The sequence below is a fragment of the Indicator indicator genome, chromosome 8, assembly GCF_027791375.1.
Source record: "Indicator indicator isolate 239-I01 chromosome 8, UM_Iind_1.1, whole genome shotgun sequence".
Taxonomy (NCBI): Eukaryota; Metazoa; Chordata; class Aves; order Piciformes; family Indicatoridae; genus Indicator; species Indicator indicator.
Window position 1 is genome coordinate 31,239,545 of NC_072017.1, and position 26,054 is coordinate 31,265,598.

At 46.7% G+C, this 26,054-nt stretch overlaps 1 protein-coding gene across 1 annotated transcript in view; it reads left to right on the forward strand.

Moving 5' to 3' along the window:
• Positions 1 to 230: 230 nt before the first annotated feature.
• SMARCAD1 (SWI/SNF-related, matrix-associated actin-dependent regulator of chromatin, subfamily a, containing DEAD/H box 1) overlaps positions 231 to 26,054 on the forward strand; it is a 61,602-nt gene continuing 35,778 nt past the window's right edge. The window contains exons 1-6 of the mRNA XM_054382784.1: positions 231 to 264; positions 2,081 to 2,144; positions 9,815 to 9,903; positions 14,044 to 14,133; positions 15,297 to 15,381; positions 17,301 to 17,689. Of these exons, the coding sequence (XP_054238759.1) occupies positions 2,102 to 2,144; positions 9,815 to 9,903; positions 14,044 to 14,133; positions 15,297 to 15,381; positions 17,301 to 17,689 (696 nt within the window). The 5' untranslated portion in view covers positions 231 to 264; positions 2,081 to 2,101. The remainder of the gene's footprint in view (positions 265 to 2,080; positions 2,145 to 9,814; positions 9,904 to 14,043; positions 14,134 to 15,296; positions 15,382 to 17,300; positions 17,690 to 26,054) is intronic.

Below are 26,054 nucleotides of genomic sequence, written 5' to 3' on the forward strand. Positions count from 1 at the left end.
TGGTTTACAGCAACGTTCTGGTGGAGTAAAACATTCATAAGCAAAAATGAATTACAGTAGTTGTTCTCCTCCCCCACACGTTGTAGGTCTGAACAATCTTCATCATCCTCAGACTCTGAAGATGAGCTGTCCGACCTGGCATATGAAAATGGTGAGGATCAGCGGCCAGAAGGGAAGAGGGATGTAGAAGATGACATCAGAGATGCAAAGCTGCAAACACTGAAGGAGCTTTTTCCCCAAAGAAGTGACAAAGATTTACTACAAGTAATAATGCTCTGAGCTTGTTGGTTGGGTGTGGCCCTGTTGGTTGGGTGTGGCCCTGTTGGTTGGGTGTGGTCTTTTTTTTAGTTTTCTTTACAGTATTGCTAAGCCTCTGGCTTCATTAGAAGGAAGAATTCTAATTAGCAAAATGTTACCTCAGTGTCATGTATTTAGGCAATCTGCAGCCATGTAGCATTGCCATATACACTTGCACACATAGACAGACATTTCTGTATATATCAAAATGAAGATATATCTGGAAGCACAATGGAGCATCTCATTCCGGAGGTCATGTCTAGGCACTTAGAAGAGAAGAAGATTGTCAGGAGTGGTCAGCATGGATTTACCAAGGCAAAATCATGCTTGACTAATCTGTTAGCATTCTGTGATGCCCTAGCTGAAGGGGTAGATGCAGGGAGAGCAGTGGGTGTAGTCTACCTTGACCTTACCAAGGCTTTTGACACTGCCTCCCATAGCATCCTTGTGAGCAAGCTCAGGAGGTGTGGGATAGCAGAACAGACACGGAGATGGATTAGGAACTGGTGACACAATAGAGTCCAAAGAGTGGTGGTCAGTGGTGCCAAGTCCAGCTGGAGAGCTGTGAGCAGTGGAGTCCCCCAGGGATCAGTGCTGGGTCCAGTCCTGGTCAACATCTTCACCAATGACACTGATGAGGAGACAGACAGACAGACAGAGTCTGCTCAGCAAGTTTGCTGATGGCACCAAACTGGGAGGCTTGGCTGAAACACCTGAAGGCTGTGAGGCCATTGAGAGACTTGGACAGACTGAGAGCTGGGCAGAGAGGAACCTAATGAGGTTCAACAAGGATGAGTGCAGAGTCCTGCACCTGGGAAGGAAGAATAAACTGCAGCAGGACAGGTTGGGAGGGGATCTGCTGGAGAGCAGCCCTGGGGAGAAGGACCTGGGAGTGCTGGGGGACAACAAGTTCTGCATGGGACAGCAATGTGCCCTGGGGGCCAAGAAGGCCAATGGGGTCCTGGGGTGCATTCAGAGGAGTGTGTCCAGCAGATCCAGGGAGGTTCTCTTCCCCTTCTACTGTGCTCTGGTGAGACCCCACCTGGAATACTGCATCCAGTTCTGGACTCCCCAGTTCAAGAGGGTCTATCAATATCTGAGGGCTGGGGGTCAAGAGGGAGGGGACAGGCTCTGCTCACCTACACCCTGTGATAGGACAAGGAGCAATGGATATAAACTCCAGCCCAGGAGGTTCCACCTCAACATGAGGAGGACCTTCTTTGCTGTAAGAGTCCCAGAGCACTGGAAGAGGCTGCCCAGAGAGGTTGTGGAGTCTCCTTCTCTGGTGACTTTCCAGACCCATCTGGATGTGTTCCTGTGTGACCTGTGCTGGGTTCTCTGGTCCTGCTCTGCCAGGTGGGTTGGACTGGTTGATCTCTTTGGGTCCCTTCCAACCCCTAACATCCTGTGATCCCTATCTATCTATATGCACACTGTATGAATACACACATTCCATGTATATAGTGTGAATTCCAGTATAGTGGAAAGATTTCTGTTCTTTCTGTTGTGATGCTTATTGTTAGTTAGAGCTGCCTTGCTTGATGACTATTGCTGAGTGCTGCTGTTGGAGTGCAGCTGACTGACTGGATGCAGAATGAGTGAAATCTTTGCCACCTTCTCCATCTTATTCTAATTTGGTACCTGCTAATTTTGTTCTTGGATTTTATAATACATGCACTTTTGGGGGAGTTTTTGGAGTTTTTCAGTCATGCTGTTCTATCATTGTCTGTTCAACTGGAGTAAATCTCACCACTTAGCAGCTGACCTCTCTTCTTCGTTGCAGCTGGTGGAATCCTCACGGACAATGGATGAAGCCATAGCAGCTTGTTTGAAGATTGGTAACGAAGGTATGTAGAACAGCAATCTACAAAAGCCTCTCCCAACAAAACAAAACCAAAGCAAACTTCAGAAGCTGTAGCTGTGGTTTGTGTGACCTGGCTCACAACAACCCCGTGGCAAGCTACAGACTTGGGGATGTGTGGGGTCCCTCTGAGAGGGACCTGGGGATGCTGGTTGACAGTGGATTAAATGTCAGTCAACAGTGCCCAGGTGACCAAGAAAGCCAATGGCATCCTGGCTGGGATCAGAGCCAGGGTGGGCAGCAGGGACAGGAGGTGATCATCCCCCTGTGCCCAGCACTGCTGAGGCCACACCTCGAGTGCTGGCTTCAGTTCTGGGCCCCTCACTACCAGAGGGACATTGAGGGGCTGGAGAGTGTCCAGAGAAGGGCAATGAGGCTGGAGAAGGGCCTGGAGCCCCTGGGCTGTGAGGAGGGGCTGAGGGAGCTGGGGGTGTTGAGTGTGGAGAAGAGGAGGCTGAGGGAGACCTCCTTGCTCTCTCCAGCTCCCTGAAGGGAGGTTGGAGTGAGGAGGGGACAGCCTCTGCTCCTTGGGGGCAAGGGACAGGAGCAGAGGCAATGGTTCCAAGCTGCAGCAGGGGAGGTTGAGGCTGGCTGCTAGGAAATATTTGTTCCCAGAGAGGGATCTCAGCCATTGGAATGGTCTGCCCAGGGCAGTGCTGGAGTCCCCATCCCTGGAGGTGTTTCAGCAGTGTGTGGAGCTGGTGCTTAGGGACATGGTTTAGTGCTGACCCTGCAGTGCTGGGTGGAAGGTTGCACTGGGTGAGCTTGGAGGTCTCTTCCAACTGGATGTTTTCTGTGATTCTGTGATTAAGTGAAATAAAATTGGTTTCGAGGTATTCAAAAACTTTGTTTATTGTGATAACACAAAACTGAACTTGCAGCTTGTGCAAGGGGAAAGGTGAAAAAAGCATATGGACCAAAATCCAAAATTAAAACAAAAAATGAGAGTTTGTTCTGTTAATCTTAGGACTGCTTTACACCTCAGTTGTGAAGTGATTATTTTTATTTTTTTTTTCTTCCTTCCTTGCCCACAAGTTGTTGAGGCAAATCCATGGGTTAGCAATAATAATTCTGAATGTTGTAGATGAGAGATGTGGTGAAATGGAAAAATTATACTGGAGTATGTACTCATAACTTGATGCTGGTTGTTGTTAAAGCCCATCACAGTTTTCAGGCTGAAGAGTTGCTTTTAATTGTGAATAAGAATTAATAGTCTTAAATATTAGTCAGATCCCCACAGTTGTAGCAAAACATTCCACTGACCATACCTTTGAGCCCTCCAGTTTGGTTAGGTCTTGTGTCTGGATGTACAATTTCATGCTGTTACCAAAAGTCAAGGCAGACAGGAGGATCCCCAAACAGACACAAAAAAGGCAAACAAAAACCCCAAGACATGATATGAGAGTGTGTAGAAAGTAATAAGCATATGAAAGAGTCATTCTTGATCTTTGTTTTTGGTATCACCTGAGCCCAGGGTTAAATCTGTTGCCTTATATTGATTTTTGTGATTGATTTACTGAGCTTAATGAGGGAGGAGTGGATGGTTGGTATGCAGATAAGTGTCATTATAAAAAAGCTGATCTGCTCCAGCAGTTTCCACCTGTTTGCAGTTCAGTGATCTGCAGCCTGTCCAGAGAAGGGCCATGAGGATGAGCAGAGGGCTGGAGCTGCTCTGCTCTGGAGACAGACTGAGAGAGTTGGGGTTGTTCAGTCTGGAGAAGAGAAGGCTCTGAGGAGACCTTCTTGTGGCCTTGCAGGATCTGAAGGGGGCTCCAAGAAAGCTGGGGAGGGACTTTTGAGGGTGTCAGGGAGTGATAGGACTGAGGGGAATGGAGCAAAACTAGATGAGGGGAGATTTAGATTAGACATTAGGAGGAAGTTCTTCCCCATGAGGGTGGTGAGACACTGGCACAGGTTGCCCAGGGAGGTGGTGGAAGCCTCATCCCTGGAGGTTTTTGCAGCCAGGCTGGATGTGGCTGTGAGCAACCTGCTGTAGTGTGAGGTGTCCCTGCCCATGGCAGGGGGGTTGGAACTGGATGACCCTTGTGGTCCCTTCCAACCTTGACAATTCTGTGATTCTGTCTGTGACTTCCATGATAGATCTTCATGGCTTGGATAAAATGAGAAAAGCTCTTTATGATCACTCTTCATTTAGTTATTGTAAGTGGTTCATCTGTCTTTTCATGCAGTTAATTGATGAATTTGGAAGCAATATGTCTAGGAAGCACATGCTGAGAGAAACAGTTTTACTCCCTTCCTAAGGAAGATGTTTTGAAGTATAGAATCATAGAATTGTCAGACTTGGAAGGGACCTCAAGGATCATCTAGTTCCAACCCCTCTGCCATGGGCAGGGACAATTCACACTAGTTCCTCCTGTTGCAGCTGTCATACTTTCATCTTCTGGTTTTGTTTATTTTGTTTTTATTTACAATGTCAAAGCTTTTTAACAGTTACTGCAAAGCTTTTAAACATTAGTCTGCTTATAATGAAGGGACTTTTTTTTTTTTTTTTTTTCTGTTGTTTGGGGTTTTCCCAGCCCAACCAACATTTTGAGGTTATCCTAGAATGCATGATCACAGTCTCACAGGATGTTACGGGTCAGAAAGGACCTCTGGAGATCATTGAATCCAACCTCCCTGCCAGAGCAGGACCAGAGAATCCAGCACAGGTCACACAGGAACACATCCAGACAGGGCTGGAAAGTCTCCAGAGAAGGAGACTCCACAACCTCTCTGGGCAGCCTGTTCCAGTGCTCTGGGACCCTCTCAGTGAAGAAGTTCCTCCTCATGTTGAGGTGGAACCTCCTGTGCTGGAGTTTATATCCATTGCCCTTTGTCCTATCACAGGGTGCAGCTGAGCAGAGCCTGTCCCTGTCTCTTCCTTCCTGTCCCCCAGCCCTCTGCCACTGATAGACATTGATTAAATCCCCTCTCAGCCTTCTCTTCTCCACACTAACCAGCCCCAGGGCTCTCAGCCTCTCCTCACCAGGCAGTGCTCCAATCCCTTCAGCATCCTTATAGGCCACCCTTGGACTCTCTCCAGTAGATCCCTGTCCCTCTTGAACTGGGGAGCCCATAACTGGATGCAATATTCCAAGTGAGGTCTCACCAGGGCAGAGTAGAGGGAGGAGAACCTCCCTGGATCTGCTGGACACACTCCTCTGAATGCACCCCAGGACCCCATTGGCCTTCTTGGCCCCCAGGGCACATTGCTGTCCCATGCAGAACTTGTTGTCCCCCAGCACTCCCAGCTCCTTCTCCCCAGGGCTGCTCTCCAGCAGATCCCCTCCCAACCTGTCCTGCTGCAGTTTATTCTTCCTTCCCAGGTGCAGGACTCTGCACTCATCCTTGTTGAACTTCGTTAGGTTCTATAAATGAGAATTCCTGGATGCTGGCAATAGAAAATGGAAGCTGACATATTTTTGAGGGACACACTACTTTAGAGTGCTATTGCTTTTGAAAACATCCCTTCCTGAAAGGCTACTTTTACCTTTCCAGGGTTTTGATTAGTATTATATCAATTTGAGCTAGTGTAGATGTATCTTTAACTTTGCTGCAGTTCAGTGTTTGGATGAAACCACTTCCTGGTATGTAGACTCTGCCTTTTGGCCATTTGTGTCTTGCTCTAGGAGTGCTGTTTCACATAGTTTTGATAGGAACCCCACAGAAAAATCTTGGCAGCGAAGTTCTTACCTAACACAGCTGTCATCTGAAGTGTTTAGTTAGGAGCAAGCATGCCTGAAAGTGCTGGAATAAATCACCTGATTTTGGACACATTGGTGTGAAAATTGGAGACATTACTGAGCAGCTGCTTATCTGTATGAATTTATGATACGCTTTGCTTGTGGTGACACATTGAGTGGGACAACAGTCAAAGGGACAAGATACAATGTTGTGAAACGTGGCTTTGCTAAAAAAGTGTGGCTAAGGCATCCTCCATTTTTTCCCTGTCCTTTCAAACTGATAAAACCTTTCTTTTATGGCTTGATTTCAGTATTGCATGTAGTTAAGAAGCATTTTAGGTGACTTTTGTAGGTATGATGATGAGATATGATGCACTGAAAATGTGTATGAATGAAAAATGGGAAGTTACAGAATCATAGAATGGTCCAGGCTAGAAAGGACCTCCAAAGCTCATCCAGTCCAACTCCCTCTGCAGTCAGCAGGGACATCCCCAACTAGATCAGGTTGCCCAGGGCCTCCTCACCTTGAGTATCTCCAGGGAAGGAGCCTCAACCACCTCCCTGGACAACCTCTTCCACTGTTCCACCACCCTCATGGTGCAGAACTTGTTCCTCACATCCAATCTCAATCTGCTCTGCTCTAGTTTGAAGCCATTGTCCCTCATCCTGTCCCTGCAGCCCTTTGCAAACAGTCTCTGTGCAGTCTTCCTGTAGCCCCCTTCAGGTCCTGGCAGGCTGCTCTTAGGTCTCCCTGGAGCCTTCTCTTCTGCAGGCTGAACACCCCCAGCTCCCTCAGCCTGTCCTCAGAGCAGAGCTGCTCCAACCCCTTGATCATCAACCCTCCTCTAGACCCTCTCCATCAGGTCCATGTCCTTCCTATATTGAGGGTCCTATATGACGTTCTGCTAGTACCTGCTGCTTGTGGTTTGCTTCTGGTGTTTCCTGTGCATCTTGAAAACCAGGAAATCAGTGAGGCTGCTTCTGAGGTGAAGCCTCATGTAAGCCTGTCTGATAGGAATGATTTTTCCTTTTATAATAGGGATGGGAATGCAATATTTTTTTTTTTTTGTAGTGGTAGCAGCATGTAACAGTGAAAGAATACAGATGCTTCTCTAAGTGTTACAGAATCAGAGAATCAACCAGGTTGGAAAAGACCTCAGAGATCATCAACTCCAACCTATTACCTAATACCTAACACCTCCTGACAACTAACCAATGGCTCCAAGTCCCACATTCAAGCTTTTTTTGAACACCTCCAGGGATGGTGACTCCACCACCTCCCTGTGGCACATTCCAATGGCCAATTATTCTTTCTGTGAAGAACTTTCTCCTCACCTCCAGCCTTAACTTCCCCTGGCACAGCTTGAGACTGTGTCCTCTTGTTCTGGTGCTGGTTGCCTGGGAGAAGAGCCCAACCCCCACCTGGCTACAACCTCCCTTCAGGGAGTTGTAGACAGCAATGAAGTCTCCCCTGAGCCTCCTCTTCTTCAGGCTAAACACACTCAGCTTCCTCAATCTCTCCTCTCCAGTGTTGAAACCCTGGATCTGCCTTTCTCTTTTCTCATGAATCATAACATTTACTAAGAGAAGAAGGATTCCTCTAGAAGGCACAGTGTGTCTTGCTTCCAATGGAGGGTGGTTCCTGTCTATCAGGAAGAGAGCATCCCCTTAGCTTTATGTTCCCTTGGCACAGGAAGGAATAATAAAGTGTACCTTGCTCAATTCAAGAAAGATGTTGAGTTGCTTGAACATGTCCAGCTAAGGGCAACAAGGCTGGGGAGGGGTCTGGAGCACAGCCCTGTGAGGAGAGGCTGAAGGAGCTGGGGGTGTTTAGCCTGGAGAAGAGGAGGCTCAGGGCAGACCTCATTGCTGTCTACAACTACCTCAGAGGTGGTTGTAGCCAGGTGGGGGTTGGTCTCTTCTCCCAGGCAACCAGTGACAGAAGGAGAGGACACAGTCTCAAGCTGTTCAGGGGGAAGTTTAGGTTTGATCTTAGAAAGAAGTTCTTCCCAGAAAGGGAGATTGTCCATTGGGATGGGGCTGCCCAGGGAGGTGGCGGAGTCGATGTCCTTGGAGGTGTTTAAGAAGAGCCTGGATGAGGCACTTACTGCCATGGTCTACTTGATTAGTTAGGGTTGGAGTTAATGATGTTGGAAGTCTCTTCCAACCTGGTTGATTCTGTGAAATTAAAATCTTCAGGAGTTGGGATTTTTTTGGTCATTTGCAGAGGTGGTGGCTTTCAGAAGACCACAGGCTGATCTAACAAAATCACAGTCTGGCTCGAAAGGGTCTTCCAAAGGCCATTTGGTCCAGCCCTCTCTGCAGTAAGCAGGGATGTCCTCAATTAGATCAGGTTGCATCAGTCCTGTGAGGAGAGGACACCTTGAGACCATGATTCCTTCCTGAGACCATGGTTATCCAGGTCCTTTGCTCCCTATTTTGTCTAAAATTATTCACCGTCAGGCCTTCTTCAAAGACTGAGTGCTCAGCCTATCTCTTCAAAGCAGGATGATCTTCAACAGATTCTTGTATCAATCCCATATATTTTTCTTAGGGCAAAGAGGTCCATTCAGAATGCAGTTTTGATCACAGGGAGTTAGGGTTTGGAAGGGACTTCTGGAGATCATTGAGCAGAGTCCAGAGTAGGACTGTAAACAGTCTCTCTCTATCCTTCCTGTAGTCTCCTTCAGGTCCTGGCAGGCTGCTATTAGGTCTCCTGGAGCCTCCTCTTCTCCAGGCTGAACACTCCCAGCTTGTCCTGGTAGCAAAGGTGCTCCAACCCCCTGATCATTTCATGGCCCTCCTCTGGACCCTTATGCTGGTATTAGACATCCAAGTCCTGCAGGCAGTTATTCTTCCATAAAAGATTTAACTTGCATGGCCTATCAATTTTTACAGTGTTTTGGTCTGATAACAGATGCTGCTTCAAGCAAAGCTGATGTGCAGAAGTAGTGCTAATGTGTTCTTGCCTTCATCAGCTGTGCACAGTGGCAGTCAGAAAATGCATCTGACTGGGCAGGCCTCAATGCCAAGATGATAATCTCTTGATAATCAACAGGGTCCACAGATACTCCAAGTTCTGGCTCAGAAGAACTATTCTTAAGTAATAATCACTGATACTTAGTTATCCTCAACTTAATATGCATAGTTTTCTTGCAGACATTTGGATTCAGTGTTGCAAACTGTTTGGTGGTAAGCTCTGAGCCAGAAATCAGTCATCAGCAGTTGCAGGTTGGCAGTGATGTACAGATTTCAACTAAGGGCTGGAGTTCAGCCTTGGTGAAATACCAACGTTGCACAAAGGCAGTCAGCTTCACTGAAAATAAACCTTTGTGCAACTTGTGTGTGTAAAAGAAAAAATGAAATGAGATAAAATAAAATGCTATTTCAGTTGCTTTGTATGAGAGGTAATTGTATGGTTAATTGCCAGACTGGTTTCAAGCAGCTGCTTGGTTTGAAGTAGCTGGACTACAGTAGGAAACGATGATGGAGACTTGTTGAATGTCCTGTGCAGTTAATCATAGAATCATGGAATTGTCAGGGTTGGAAGGGACCGCAAGGATCAGCCACTTCCAACCCTCCTGCCATGGGCAGGGACACCTCACACTACAGCAGGTTGCTCACAGCCACATCCAGCCTGGCTGCAAAAACCTCCAGGGATGAGGCTTCCACCACCTCCCTGGGCAACCTGTGCCAGTCTCTCACCACCCTCATGGGGAACAACTTCTTCCTAACATCCAATCTGAATCTCCCCATTTCTAGTTTTGCTCCATTCCCCCCAGTCCTATCACTCCCTGGCACCCTCAAAAGTCCCTGCCCAGCTTTCTTGTACCCCCTTCAGATCCTGGAAGGCCACAAGAAGGTCTCCTCAGAGCCTTCTTCAGTAGCTACTATCATGTTGGTTTGAGTGATCCTCCTGTTTTGGGGGGAGCATGGTAGAAGTAATTCTTTCCTGCCTTGATTCTTTTTAAAGCTGTCTCATGTAAAAGGAAACTAACAGATTCTCCCCCAAACGGCAAAGACCAGAACGAGCATGTTGGAAAAAAGCCAAGGACTAATTATGTAAGTACAGATTTATTTATTTTTATTATTATTATCTTTTTTTTTTTTCCTGTGCATTGTAAAATAAGTGGCATTACCTGACTTGGTCAATGGCAGTGGCGTTGTGCACTTGGTATGTTTTATCAGACAATCCAATCAATTGCAGATTTTGGCATCTGAATGAGGTTTCTCTGCTTAGTCCTCCTTGCCAGTTCTGCCTGGAGTTGCCTGCTTTGTTCTTCACTGTTGGTGTGTCCCAGCAGTCTGCTCACTGCTTTGCTCTGGTGGTGGTTGGTGGCAAGTAGCAGGTGAGGCCCTGAGTGCCACTCAGTTCTTGTGAACATCAGTGGGAGCTGTGGATCAGTTTGCTTCATCAGGTCGCTCTTGGTGGTTCCTCAGCCTGCTGAAGCTCTGTTACTGCTGCTCTTCTGTCTTGCAGAAGTGATGTTGTGATGCACACATTTGAAATGATGACTCGGGGAGTTTCTTTTAAAGGAATGAGTTGGCTACAATTAAAGAAAAGGTTACTTTGACCTCTGTACCCTTCCTGGGGTACTTAGGTGGGTGTCTGGCAGATCTTATGCGAGGTGCTACAGTGCTATGGTGATGCCAGCTCCCAGGCATCCCAGTGGACATCTTTGAAAACCACTTATGGTAGAGAAGAGGACTTCTACAGTGAATACTGGAGCTTGGATGGAGGATGGTGACTGTGTTAAACTTAACCAAATAGTGTCCTCAGCCAGAACAAAATGAAGAAAACACAGAGATTTCTAGGAAAACAAAAATAATCTTGCTGCTTGGAGGAGAGCTGTGAATTTCATTATGCAACATTTGCTGGGCTTTGGATTTGTCCTTTGTAACCTCTGAGTTAGGTTACAAAGGAGACTTTACTGAATTATTACCCAGCCAGCCCAGCAAACTGCTGTACTGGAACTGGTTTCATTTCTGTGGTTAACAGTTCCATTGCAGTGAAAAGGGGAAAGAATTTGCAATAGAGATTGTAGTGAGAAAACTTCAGGGTTGTTTTGTTGATTGGTTGTTTCCTAACTCTTACTGTTTTTCTGGTCCTAATTTGGTTCCTGAAACTAAATCATAGTTGGCCAACTGGTGTATCATAGAATGGTCCAGGCCAGAAGGGACCTCCAAAGCTCATCCAGTCTGACCTCCCTGCAGTCAGCAGGGACATCCCCAACTAGATCAGGTTGCCCAGGGCCTCGTCCAGCCTCACCTTGAATATCTCCAGGGAAGGAGCCTCAACCACCTCCCTGGGAAACCTCTTCCACTGTTCCACCACCCTCATGGTGCAAAACTTGTTCCTCACATCCAATCTCAATCTGCTCTGCTCTAGTTTGAAGCCATTGTCCCTCCTCCTGTCCCTGCAGCCCTTTGCAAACAGTCTCTCTGCAGCCTTCCTGGAGCCCCTTCAGGTCCTGGCAGGCTGCTCTTAGGTCTCCCTGGAGCCTTCTCTTCTGCAGGCTGAACACCCCCAGCTCCCTCAGCCTGTCCTGGTAGCAGAGCTGCTCCAACCCCCTGAGCATTTTCATAGTCCTCCTCTGGACCCTCTCCATTAGCTTCATGTCCTTCCTGTATTGAGGGCTCCAGAGCTGCACACAGCACTGCAGGTGAGGTCTCAGCAGAGCAGAGCAAAGTGGCAGAATCACCTCTCTGGCTCTGCTGGCAATGCTGCTTTGGATGCAGCCCAGGAGTATGTATTTTTGATGTTCTCAGTGATACCATAGACTCACTGTGGAAAGGAACAGTGTGCTCTGTTCCTCAGAGTGCTTCTGAATGATCTGTTTGTGCTCTTTCTGCAGATAGCATCATTCAGCAAAGTAAATCTTGATCAAGCTCTTTGGCATCTCAGCTGCAGATAAACAGATATGTAACCACTTTGAACACAAAGCTCTGCAAAGAGCCTTGTGTAATTCTGCCTGTTGATGAGTGGGCAGAGGCCAATGGGATGAGACTGAACAAGGCTAAGTGCAGGGTTCTACACTTTGGCCACAACAACCCCAAGCAGCACTACAGGCTGGGGACAGAGTGGCTGAGAGCAGCCAGGCAGAGAGTGACCTGGGGGTGCTGGTTGATAGTAGCTGAACATGAGCCAGCAGTGTGCCCAGGGGGCCAGGAGAGCCAATGGCATCCTGGCCTGCATCAGCAATAGTGTGGCCAGCAGGAGCAGGGAGGTTATTCTTCCCCTGTACTCAGCACTGGTCAGGCCACACCTTGAGTGCTGTGTCCAGTTCTGGGCTCCTCAATTCAAGAGAAATGTTGAGGGACTGGAAGGTGTCCAGAGAAGGGCAATGAAGCTGGGGAGGGGTCTGGAGCACAGCCCTGTGAGGAGAGGCTGAGGGAGCTGGGGGTGTTTAGCCTGGAGAAGAGGAGGCTCAGGGCAGACCTCATTGCTGTCTACAACTCCCTGAAGGGAGGTTGTAGCCAGGTGGGGGTTGGGCTCTTCTCCCAGGCAAGCAGTGACAGAAGGAGGGGACACAGTCTCAAGCTGCACCAGGGGAGGTCTAGGCTGGGTGTTAGGAGGAAGTTCTTCACAGAGAGAGAGACTGGCTATTGGAATGTGCTGCCCAGGGAGGTGGTGGAGTCACCATCCCTGGAGATGTTCAAGAGAAGCCTGGATGAGGCACTTAGTGCCATGGTCTGGTTGATTGGATAGGGCTGGGTGCTAGGTTGGACTGGATGAGCTTGGAGGTCTCTTCCAACCTGGTTGATTCTATGATTCTACATAACAGAGGAGCTGTTGAGGCACTTGTTCAGAAGAGACCTCGCATTTTGCAGGCTGGTAGTAGCTGTTAGTGGATCTATTGTTGATGAAAGCTTTTGCCAGCTTTTCACGTGACTCCATGGGGCTGTGACACAGTATTTGTGGATTTTTTTTTTTTTCCCCTGTAAATCTTCATTCAAACACATTGTTGGACATGTTTGTAAGATCTGTTGGGTTAAATGATGTGGGCTTGGTAATCTAACCTGAATGACTGACATATCTCTGCCATCTTATATAATAACAGCAGGCTCCAGGACAGGTTAGGGACTGCCCTGCTGGACAGCAGCTCCACAGAGAAAGACCTTGGAGTGCTGGTGGGCAGCAAGTTCTGCATGGGACAGCAATGTGCCCTTGTGGCCAAGAGAGCCAATGGCATCCTGGGGGGCAGCAAGAAAAGTGTGGCCAGCAGGGCTAGGGAGGTTCTGCTCCCCCTCTGCTCTGCCCTGCTGAGACCACAGCTGCAATCCTGTGTCCAGTTTGGGGCTCCCCAGTTCAAGAGAGACAGAGACCTGCTGGAGAGAGTCCAAGGGAGAGCCAGGAGGATGCTTAGGGGACTTGAGCATCTCCCCTGGGAAGAGAGCCTGAGAGCCCTGGGGCTGTTTAGTGTGGAGAAGAGAAGGCTGAGAGGGATCTGATCAATGTCTCTCAATAGCTGAGGGCTGGGGGTCAAGGGGAGGGAGCCAGGCTCTTTTGGGTGGTGCACAGTGATAAGCCAAGGAACAATGGAGACAAACTTGACCAGGGAAGGTTTCAGCTCAACGTGAGGAGAAAGTTCTTTCCAGTGAGGGTGACAGAGCCCTGGAGCAGGCTGCCCAGGGGGGTTGTGGAGTCTCCTTCTCTGGAGACTTTCCAAACCCCCCTGGATATATTCCTGTGCAGACTCTCCTGGGTGATGCTCCTCTGGCAGGGGGGTTGGACTGGATGATCTCTGGAGGTCCCTTCCAACCTCTAATGTACTGTGAGACTGTGATCTTCTGCTCTAAATACCACCCAGAAGCACTACTTTTTATTTTAAGTAAACTCAAGCTAGCTAGTGCTAAATTGTTTGTGTTTTGGTATGTAACTTAGGCACTGTGAATGCCTGTCAAGTAAAGAATGCCACTTTTTCCTGAGTGAAGGCATTTTCTATGCTTGGGAACATTTTGGTCCTCTTTTATCATTGCCTATGTATGAGAAATGACTTCTACAACTTGGATTCGTCTTAATCTCGTGTTACTTAGAGTGCCTCTTTAAGGCTAAGCAATATTGATTAGGTTGGATTGTATTCCAGCTGTGGGGCTTTGTTTGTTTGTTTCCATGTTTGTGTTTTATATTGGAACATAATAGATTGATTTTGATTTTGTTTTTAATTTTTTTTCCTATATTTTTTCCTGGGTTTAATACAGTTGGATGAATCAGACCCCCAAAGACAATGGGAGAGGCAAGAGACGCTGGTGAAGAAGCTTCAAAGTACATTCCCTGGATTGGATAAGGAGGTGAGCTCAGGTCTTCTGATGGCACATCAGATTTTAACTTCAGAGCATTGCAGCTGTTGATTAGTCTAAATGAAAGGCTTTAGTCAAGCAGGACTCTTGTAAAGAGCTCAGGGTAGAATGTTGCTGCTTTTGGAAGGTAAGTTGCCCCAGCTGAAAGCAGTTGGCTGCAATCAGGACTACGTGGAATGTCTAATGTTACTTTTTTGGTCCTGTGACAAGCTTGACATAGTGAAATTTGATGTCTTCTTATAAAAATGCATGAGGAATTTATCCCTCTCTCTCTCCCCCACTCTTGTCCCCTTGGGTGAGTAGATATATTGTGTGCTTTGTACTAACTTAGTACCTGGCAGTGCTCAGCAACTAAGTGGGACAGTTTAATCACAGAATTGTAGAACGGCCTGGGCTGGAAGAGACCTTAGAGATCATCCTACAAGGGGACTACAAGAAAGCTGGGGAGGGACTTTTGAGGGTGTCAGGTAATGATAGGACTGGGGGGAATGGAAAAAAACTAGAACTGTGTAGATTCAGATTGGATGTTAGGAAGAAGTTCTTCCCCATGAGGGTGGTGAGACACTGGCACAGGCTGCCCAGGGAGGTGGTAGAAGCCTCATCCCTGGAGGTTTTTGCATCCAGGCTGGATGTGGCTGTGAGCAACCTGCTGTAGTGTGAGGTGTCCCTGCCCATGGCAGGGGATTGGAACTGGCTGATCCTTGTGGTCCCTTCCAAGCCTGACAATTCTCTGGTTCTATGAAACTATGATCCAATCTGACCTTCCTGCCATGGGCCGGGACATCTCTCACCAGGCCCAGCTTACTCAATGCCCTGTCCAACCTGGTCTTCAAGATCTCCAGGGAGGGGTCATCCACAGCCTCTCTGGACAATCCATTCCACAGTCTTGCCAGCCTCCTAGTGAAGAACTGCTGTGCTTTAAACTGTTGGAAGCAAAGCTTGTTTATGTTCTTACCTCTGTGGAAGGTAGAGTGCAGCTCTGCCTAAATTTTTATGTATGTGGAGAAGCTGAAGGGTGTTCCCCTTTCGATTTGGAAGCATCTGATTTACAGGGGTTTGCTTTGCCTTGTGTGTTAGTGCCTTCACGTTGTTCTGCACAGAAAATGTTGGGTTTGCTTCTCTTAACTGCAATACCAAATTTCTCCTCTTACTAGGAACTGAGAGATGTACTTCAGGAGCATAACTGGGTGTTTCATGAAGCCCTGGAGGCCCTGACAGTATTTGCAGAAGATGGTGAGGGTGTTTATGATTTATTTTATCCCAGGATAAAACAAGCAGACTTGTGATAACAAATATTTTGTATTGCCCTGTGCCTAGACACTTGAAAATAGTGTTCTGGGGAGGAGGCCTTTTGCTGTGTTTTCAAGTGTTCTGATTATTTTGTCTTCTGCTCTGTAAGCAGAGGTAAATGTCTGTGCCTTATTAAGACATGAAGTCGTGGTTATTCATGGGTATGTCATAGAAGACCTTTGGAAATGTGTCAGAGCTGACATGCAGCTCCTCCTCTGTTTGTTTAATAATAAGTTTTGTTCTTGTTTGTTTAACTAATTGGTAACTCAATAGTTGTACATAACTGCATAGGTGACAAATGCTAGCTTAGCCTTTCCAAATATGTTATAGGAAAATAAAAAAGTACTAGAAATAGGCCTTAAATTATGTAATCAGTGCATTAAATGTAGTAGAGAGCAAGGACTGTGGTTCCAGGTAAATATCTTTGCCTTGTTAATACAGATTTCTGCATGAAGTTGTGGTTGTCTATGGTTATATCATAGAAGACCTTTGGAAATGTGTCAGAGCTGACATGTAGCTTCTCTCCTGTTTGTTTAATAATAATTTTTAGGGTTTTTTTGACTGAGTAATTGGTAACTCAGTTGATTGTAAATAACTGCATAGGTCATAAGTGACATATGCCATTTTAGCCTTTCCAAATATATTATAGGAAAGGAAAAAGTACTAGAAATAGGCCTTAAATTATGTAGTCAGTGCATTAAATGTGATAGAGAGCAAGGACTGTGGTTCCAGGTAAATATCTTTGCCTTGTTAATACAGATTCCTGCATGAAGTTGTGGTTGTCTATGGGTAGATCATAGAAGACCTTTGGAAATGTGTTAGAGCTGACATGTAGCTCCCCTCCTGTTTGTTTAATAATAAATGTTAGGGTTTTTTTAACTTGAGTAATTGGTAACTCAGTGGTTGTAAATAACAAGTGACAAGTGGCATATGCTATTTTTGCATTTCCAAATATAGGAGAGGAGGAAAAAACACTAGAAATAGGTCTTAAATGATGTAATCAGTGCATTAAATGTGGTAGAGAGCAAGGACTGTGGTTCCAGGTAAATCCCCAAGTTCTAACTTAAATACTGTTTAATGAGTTGATTACTTCTCTGACAGCTGTGTAACACTGAAATGTGTGTGTATGTGTTTTGCTGTGTCAGCTACTTAAGTATTCTTTTAAAGAGGTTGGGCCTTCACTGCTGCTTCTGAGAGTTGACTTCAGCCATTGCCTATCTGCAGCAAGCTGGGATTGGGCAGAAGAGAAAAGTGTTGCAGGTGCTTTTCTTTCAAAGAAGGAATTCAACCCCACAAAACTGATTTCTGAGCATTGTTTGCTCTCATTCTCTTAAATCTCTGTTTTACTTTAAGGCAGTGGGATTATTTGGAAATAAATACCTCCTTCTTCCAGTTCCTTTAACAAACGCATGCTTTGGTTGCCCAGCACTAGGTGCATTAAAATGGAAAGGACTATGTCATTTCTGTGGTGAGAGGAGGCCTGTGTTCTGGAAGCAGCAGAATGCCTATCACTGCAGTCAGCTGGAGTGGAACCAGGATCTCATCCCAGCCACACATCAGAGTTCTTACCTATGTGCCCTGACCTCAGAGCTTCTGCCTGTCACAGATTGTATAGCAGTGACCATCTGTACTTTGGGATAGCTCCTGCTGTTGCAGCAGTGTACAAATCACCATGACTCCTCTTACACCCACAGTGGCTACTGTCTACAGGGTTGCAACAGACTTGCATGGTGTTTGCTGGGTGACCTTGCTGATGAGCTGTTGTGTGATACTAGAGTTGTGGTTGGTGTGTAGGTTTTATTTGGAGGGAACAGTGAGGATTAATCTGCCCTATGCTGACGTGTTGCCTTTATATATTGCGTGCATAGGCATGGAATTTCCTCCCAAAAGTAAAGCTTCTGACTGGACTGAAGCTTCCACCAAGAGCAGAATCGACAAGGGGAAAGAGAATCCGAAGCAGCAATCTCCCAGGAAAGGGCAGAATGGCTTTCAGAAAAAGGACAAAGTCAAAAGGAGCTTTTGGAGTACTAAAAGAGAAGCAGAAGACTCGGAGGAGGAGGCAGCCTCTGAAGGTGGTAGCTCCCTGGATGAGGACTACGGCAGTGGCGATGAAGTGATGGAGGATGGTTACAAAGCCAAAATCCTCAGCTTCCTGCAGGATGCTTCCCTGAGTGAACTGGCTTTGATTCCCCAGTGTTCTCAGAAAAAGGCTCAGAAGATAATAGCGCTCCGGCCCTTTAACAGCTGGGAGGCTCTGGTAGGTCTGCATTCTTCTTTTCCCTATCCTCAGCCTGCCTCCAGTCAAGGTGGCTTCAGCCTAGGGAGGCTTAGATGGGTGGCCTTACCCTGATTAGGCTAAAATACTGTGTTCCTCCTAAGCCAATAGCATTTCAAATAGTGTCATATGACCTGATTTTGAATGAATTAAGGGGTGATTTTCCTGCAAAACTCCAGCTGATTGGCTGACATTACAGTCAGTCACTCTCTAGCATAGAAAGTTGGTTGATTTCACTGCAGAAGAAGAAATTAGAGCTTTCACTTGGGAAGGAGTTGTTTGCTAGCCTTTTCTGAGCTCTTGGAGCTGAAAACCCATGCAGGAGGAGAGAGCGTGGCAGGACCTTTACTGCAGACACTTGAACAGCAGCAGCAGCAGCACCACCTTCCAGGGTAGCTCCATTCCTGAAGGTGCCAGCATGGATATTTTCAGCTTCCTACCAGCAACAGTTGTTCAGTCGTCATCTTTTTTTTCCCTTTCTTTCTTTTGCCTTTTTTTTTCTCCCCCCTTTTTTTCCTCTTTAATTTGCTGCAGCTTAGTCTTGAGCATGGTTTTGCTAGCTAAGCAATGCAGCCATTTTTGAGTGGAGCAAGCTGCTGCATTTTTCTTAGTGCAAGGTAATGCATCAGAAGGCTACACCACAACCCACAGCAGAAGGGAAAAGGCTCTCTCTTGGTGAGTAGATTATCTGCCCTCACTGGGATGTGTGTCAGACGTTCCCCATGGGTTGTTTGTTGCCTTTTTGACTTGAATGCTGTTTCAGTTAACTGCAAGACATCAGACCTGCTAAGAGCAATGTCCTAGGGCAGATGGTGTGGGTTTAATTGATTAGCTCTTTGGACTTTAAAGCAGTAACTGCATGTAGGCCCTCTTACAGAGTAATTGGGACGTTTTCTCATCATTATTGTGTTCTGAAGCCTCCTGCACTGCTGTGTGCAAGCTCTGCTTGTGGGGTTTTTTCAGAGCAGAGCAGAACTACTTCTGTGTGTGTGTGTGTGTGTGTGTAAAACAATAATGTTTATTATTATCTGGTGTGTGAAGTGTTTTACCAAAACCCCAGTAAGAGGTATTAAGCAGATTTGTATGGAGAACAAAATAATCTCTGTCCATGTTGCAAGGTGGGGAGACAAGAGGATGATACTTGGGAAAAAAAAAATAGCCAAGGTGCAGGTATGCTGCATGAGAAAATCTGTTTTGCCCCAAGCCTTTGGCTCCTCACACAACATCTGGCATCCCGCTGTTCCTTTCTAAACTTGTTGGATTTTGCCTGAGCTTCATTCTTTGCAGAAAATATTTGCTACAGGGCTGTTCTCCTTTTCTGTTTGAAATATTTAACAGGAGGAAAAGAAAAAAAAAAGAAAAAAGGGGAAAAAATGCTGCATGGGCCTGTTTGCCTCCAAAATTTGTCTGTCTGAAAAGATTGCTGCTGTCAGCAGCCACATGTTTATGTAGGGTTGTGACTGCTTGCCCAGAGTGAAAGGAGTTTGCAGCATATTTCAGCAGATGTTTCATATCAAGTGTGGGTTTAGTTGTTTCTAAAGCTTCACTAGGCTTGTGATGCAGTGTTTTTCCTAGCAATTAATGAGAGTGGTGGAATAATGGAGAGAGCTGATTCAGGTTTAGCATTAAGGAAATTGGCTTAGTTTGAAGGTCTCTTTTTACTGTGGCAATATCTTTTGTAACAGTGTTAAGCCTTAGAAGTTGTTACCATTTGTTTGTTGTGTTAGAATTGAGGAAGATCTCAAAGCTTTCAGCTTGACATTAGGACTAAAGCCTACTTATTTGAAAATTGAATGTCTTGTTCCAGGAAAATTAAATTAAATTAAAATTAAATCTAGACAGTTTTAGTTGGACTAAGATTATTTTTTTTTTCAAATGGATTTAAACACATTTCAAACTTGTAAAGTTACTAAGAATATGCCTTGGGGCAGGTATTTAAGATGGGTGTTCAACTTGATCTGGTAACACTTAAAATACACAGGGGGAAAAAAATAGCAAACATGGCTCTCAAAACTTAGATGGAGAGAGCTGAAAACATCCTTGCTCATGTCCCTGTCAGCTGTGTCCTGGGCTGTATCAAGTGTGGCCAGCAGGGCCAGGGAGGGGATTCTCCCCCTCTGCTCCACTCTGCTGAGACCACACCTGGAGCTCTGTGTCCAGTTCTGGAGCCTCTGTTACAAGAAGGATCTGGAGGTGCTGGAAGGTGTCCAGAGAAGGGTCATGAGGATGAGCAGAGGGCTGGAGCTGCTCTGCTGTGGAGACAGACTGAGAGAGTTGGGGCTGTTCAGTCTGGAGAAGAGAAGGCTCTGTGGAGACCTTCTTGTGGCCTTGCAGTATCTGAAGGGGGCTGCAAGAAAGCTGGGGAGGGACTTTTGAAGGTGTCAGGGAGTGATAGGACTGGGGGGAATGGAGCAAAACTAGAAATGGGGAGATTCAGATTGGATGTTAGGAAGAAATTCTTCCCCATGAGGGTGGTGAGACACTGGCACAGGTTGCCCAGGGAGGTGGTGGAAGCCTCCTCCCTGGAGGTTTTTGCAGCCAGGCTGGATGTGGCTGTGAGCAACCTGCTGTAGTGTGAGGTGTCCCTGCCCATGGCAGGGGGGTTGGAACTGGCTGATCCTTGAGGTCCCTTCCAAGCCTAACAATTCTCTGATTAATTCCTTTGGCAGTTTTGAAATGCTGACACTGTAGCTCCATTTTGCAGGATGGTAGTTTCATCAGATCTGAAGTGCTAGAGATAACCAGCTGCAAGCACCTCCTCCTTGGGCACAAAGTTGCACAGAGTGCTTGGGAATGTCCTTGAGGCTTTAGATGTCTGTCTCCTCATTTGGAGATACGGTGCTGCTCAGGGTGAGAATGTGTGTATGCACAGGGAGAGTGATAGGCATTCAGTTCTGGGCCCCTCACTACAGGAAGGACGTTGATGATTAGAAGTGTGTCCAGAGAAGGGCAACAAGGCTGGAGAAGGGCCTGGAGCACCCGGAGGTGCTCAGGGGAGACCTCATTGCTGTCTACAGCTGCCTGAGAGGAGGCAGTAGCCAGGTGGGGGTTGGTCTCTTCTCCCAGGCAAGCAGTGACAGAAGGAGAGGACACAGCCTCAAGCTGCACCAGGGGAAGTTTGGGCTGGATGTGAGGAAGAAATTCTGCCCAGAAAGAGAGATTGGCCATTGGGATGTGCTGCCCAGGGAGGTGGTGGAGTCACTGTCCCTGGAGGTGTTTAAAACCAGCCTGGATGAGGCACTCAGTGCCATGGGTTAGTTGATTAGATGGTGCTGGGTGATAGGTTAGACTGGATGATGTTGAAAGTCTTTTCCATCCTGGTCAATTCTGTGCTTCTGGATAAGCTGAAAGCCAGCTGAGCATCTGCTTTGTGGTTCTGCAGGGCAGGGTGATCCCCGGGGTACTTCAGGTGTAAACCAGTGAGGAGGGCTCTTCTTGTTACGACTGGGAGATGAATATTAATGTGCAGACACAAAACAATAGCATCTCTGTTCATAACAGCTGGCTTCCTTCTCCACATCTTTAGTTATAGATTGCTTCTGTTCGTGCCAGCTGAAGCTTTAGGCATCAAAAACAAATGTTGAAACATTTTGATTGCCTTGTAGAAAAATCATGTTCTTTATGTCTCTCTTTTTTTTTTTTTTTTTGATTTCTAAATGCAGGTGTCTGTTCAGAAAGCTTCTTAGGGAGTGTTGACACGTGTGCCTTAGCCTGGTGTAGCCTAGGAGTGTTGGTAAACTTTCTGGGCTTTGTTTAACATGGAACAAACCCACAAATGAGTCAACCAAGTCCCCCAAAGTGCAAGAAGAGGCTGTCAGGCAGGGCATTGGAGTCAAAATGCAGCCTGCTTCGTAGACTTCAGCTCGACAGAGCTTGGTTCTACTCTGCAGTGTGACAAGATTGACTGGTTTTTAACACATCATAGATGGATCATACAGCCCTTTAGAACCTCTCCTGTGGAGACAGACTGAGAGAGATGGGACTGTTCAGTAAGGAGAAGAGAAGGCTCTGAGGAGACCTTCTTGTGGCCTTCCAGTATCTGAAGGGGGCTGCAAGAAAGCTGGGGAGGGACTTTTGAAGGTGTCAGGGAGTGATAGGACTGGGGGGAATGGATCCAAGCTAGAAGATGGGAGATTCAGATTGGATGCTAGGAAAGAAGCTCTTCCCCGTGAGGATGGTGAGACACTGGCACAGGTTGCCCAGGGAGGTGGTGGAAGCCTCATCCCTGGAGGTTTTTGCAGCCAGGCTGGATGTGGCTGTGAGCAACCTGCTGTAGTGTGAGGTGTCCCTGCCCATGGCAGGGGGGGTTGGAACTGGCTGATCCCTGAAGGTCCCTTCCAGCCCTGACAATTCTATGATTCTGATTGTTTTGGTTGGAAAAGACCTTTCAGATCATCCAGTCCAACTGTTCTCTAGCTCTACCAACTCCAGTGCTAAACTGTTGCCCTCAGCACCACATCTCTGCTGCTTTTACCTGCCTCCAGAGATGGGGATTCAATCACCTCCTTCTGCAGCCTGTTCCAGTGCCTTCAGTGAAGAAGTTTTTTCTAATATCCAACCTCAACCTTCTCTGGTGCAGTTTCAGGCCATTTTCTCCACCTGGTTCCAACCTTCTTTTAGGGACTTGTAGAGAGCAATGAGGTTTCTCCTCAGCCTTTTCTTCTCCAGACCAAACAAACCCTTCTTCATTTAATGGATGAATTCTAGAAGGTTAAATGCCTGTGCTAGGTTTTAGCAGGTGCCTGCTTTAAAATCCAGATTAATCTATATGGGAATCACTTCTGTTTTAAGAACAAAAGTGACAAATCCAAAGCATCTTGTACTCTTATTTTTTAAATTCATAAATGGAGAAGGAAGCTATCTGCTCTTTCAGTGAAATAACTATATGCATATATGTGCATGGAAATGCTGTGATAACAAAGACAACCTCAGCTACTGAAGAGATAAAATTTATTGTAGGCTCACAGGATATTAAGGGTTGGAAGGAACCTCTAGAGATCTTCAAGTCCAACCCCCCTGCCAGAGCAGGACCAGAGAATCCAGCACAGGTCACACAGGAACACATCCAGACAGGGCTGGAATGTCTCCAGAGAAGGAGACTCCACAAGCTCTCTGGGCAGCCTGCTCCAGTGCTCTGGGACCCTCACAGTAAAGTTCCTCCTCATGGTGAGGTAAAACCTTGTCTTATTACTGGTTACAAGTAAGCAGAGCCTCTCCTTTCCTTCCTGACCCCCAGCCCTCAGATATTTATAGACATTTATTAAATCCCCTCTCAGTCTTCTCCTCTCCACACTATAAACAGCTCCAGGGCTCTCAGCCTCTCCTCACCAGGCAGTGCTCCAGTCCCTTCAGCATCCTTGCAGCCCTCCCTTGGACTTTCTCCAGCAGATCCCTGTCCCTCCTGAACTGGGCAGCCCAGAACTGGATGCAATATTCCAGGTGAGGTCTCAGCAGGGCAGAGCAGAGGGGGAGGAGAACCTCCCTGGCTCTGCTGGACACACTCCTCTGAATGCACCCCAGGACCCCGTTGGCCTTGACCACAAGGGCACATTGCTGTCCCATGGAGGTTTTGCACTTCTTGCAGGTGGCTGTGCATGCAATCCAGGAGAAGCTGATGGGCCTCAAGGTCCTCTTTTGACACACCTTCAAGCTTCTTGGCTCTAAACCAAAGAAAATTCACATTGTAATGTAGATGTGACGTTCAGAGAAAGGAAATCTGAAGTAACTAGTGCAGACTTGAGGAAGAATGATTGAAGCAAGGCTTCTGTGTGAAGACTAATACTGCTTTATAGTTTGAAAGGGGAAAAATGATGAGAAATGAAGGTTTAATTAAAGACAGTGTCACATGGTTTGTGGCTTGACATAAGGTTGGGAGCGTGAGACTTATGAGGAGCAAACATTTGCTGATGATTGATATCACCTCACCTGGAGTATTGCATCCAGTTCTGGGCTCCCCAGTTCAGGAGGGACAGGAATCTGCTGGAGAGAGTCCAAGGGAGGGCTGCAAGGATGCTGAAGGGACTGGAGCACTGCCTGGTGAGGAGAGGCTGAGAGCCCTGGGGCTGGTGAGTGTGGAGAGGAGAAGATTGAGAGGGGATTTAATCAGTGTCTATCAATATCTGAGGGCTGGAGGTCAAGAGGGAGGGGACAGGCTCTGCTCAGTTGCACCCTGTGGTAGGACAAAGGCCAGTGGATATAAACTCCAGCACAGGAGGTGCCACCTCAGCACGAAAGGGAACATCTTTACTGTAAGGTTCACAGAGCACTGGAACAGGCTGCCCATAGAGGTTGTGGAGTCTCCTTCTCTGGAGACTTTCCAGACCCATCTGGATGTGTTCCTGTGTGCCCTGTGCTGGATTCTCTGGTCCTGCTCTGGCAGGGGGAGTTGGACTTGAAGTTCTGCAGAGGTCCCTTCCAGCCCCTAGCATCCTGTGAGCCTGTGATATAGGAAGGGTTATTGCATGAAGCCAATAATAAATTGATGCTAGATTAGATGCATCTTGCAGCAAGCATCAGTGGAAAAGCCTCTACTCTTAGTATTAGACTTGGAGTACAAAGCAGGGGAGGAAGTTAGCCTTGGTCAGGGTGGGAATGTGTGTTTTGAGAAGATGAGCACATGCTGGCAGAGCAGTTAGAGCACTTAAAGATCTCTTGTCAGCCAAGATGGGTGAGAATGTTTATTGCAGGATAGGAGCCACAGTGATGCTGAGTATGGGTTGTGTAGATGGCTCTGCTGTGGGTGTTTGATTCAAACACTGAAGAGCTTCATCTTTGTATACCAGGCACACTCAGAAAGGGTGGACAGGCCTTGAGATCTTTTGTAAGACTCTGGTATCTGCCAGCAGGAATTATTTTTATACCATTATACCATGTCTTTGTGTGTTTTATCTGCCAGCAGGAGTTTTTTTTTAATACCATTATACCATGTCTTTGTGTGTTTTATCTTGTTTGTGCCCCTGTCAAAATCAGGGCAATGATGACTTTAACCATGTGCATTCCAAGAAAAAGGGAGAAACTTGAATGGTGCTAAAACCTTGTCAGGATGATGGTTTTGCCCATAAAAATCTATTAGCAAGTGCTTCTGAGCTGGGGTAAGTTTGTGTTCCATAGATTTCCCAGGAGATGTTAGGGTTCGTTGCAAGAATCAAGAATTTAGGTGAATATTAGCTTGGGGAAGGAATTCTCCTCCAGTGTCATAATGTGAAGAAATGAGAGTTCTTGCAAGGTCTTTGGGTCTGTCACAGAATCACAGAAACATGCAGGTTGGAACAGACCCTCAGAATCACCAGGTCCAACCCAGAACCCTACTCTACAAGGGTCACCCCTAAACCAGATCCAGATGACCTTTAAACCCATCCAGGCTTGGGGACTCCACCACCTCCCTGGGCAGCACATTCCAATGCGTGACCACTCTTGATGGGGAAAAATTCTTCCTAATGTCCAGTCCAAACCTGCCCTGCTGCAGCTTGAGGCCATTCCCTCTTGTTCTATCACTAATTACCTGGGAGAAGAGACCAGCACCAACCTCTCCACAAGCTCCTTTCAGGGAGTTGCAGACAGCAATGAGGTCTCTCCTCAGCATCCTCTTTTCTAAACTAACCATCCCCAGCTCCTTCAGTCTCTCTTCATCAGATTTATTCTCCAGGCCCTTCACAGCTTCCTTGCCCTCCTCTGCCCTGGCTCCAGCACCTCCACATCTCTCTTGGATTCAGGTGCCCAAAACTGGACACAACACTCCAGGTGTGGCCTCCCCAGAGCTGAGTCCCAGGGGACAATCCCCTTCCTGCTCCTGCTGGACACAGCATTGCTGATCCCAGCTAGGATGCCACTGTCAGTACTTAATGAACAAAAAAACTGTTCTAGTTTTGGGAAATTCTTATCCTTTTTAATTTTTATCCTTTAATTTTTTTTTATTTTACTCTCCCCCAGTCTGCCCAAGTGCAGATTGAATGTGCCATCTGTGGTACAGCTGGCCTGGGTCTGAGTAATGCTGAGCTCTGGGCAGTTTCATAGCAGTATCTTAATAGCCTTCTTCAGGGCTTGGTTTTACCCTGATGCCTGCATTGTGCTTACATCTTAGACCTTTAGTATCTAATAGATAGTGCTTAAAAGGTGATCTAATGATAATTGGTACTTGGGTTTTTTTTCTTCCTTTTGTGGTTTTGTTCTGTTAGTGGCCCTGGCCTTCAGAGCTTGTGTTGTGCTGTACGTTGCCTCCTCTTGAGGACTTTTAAGAGTTTAAAGCTCCTACATTTTACTTACACAATTTCTCTGAAGATTTTCTATTATAAGATAGATTTTAGAACCTCTGTTGCTGTTCTCTTGATCTGGGGGCCACTGGGTGATG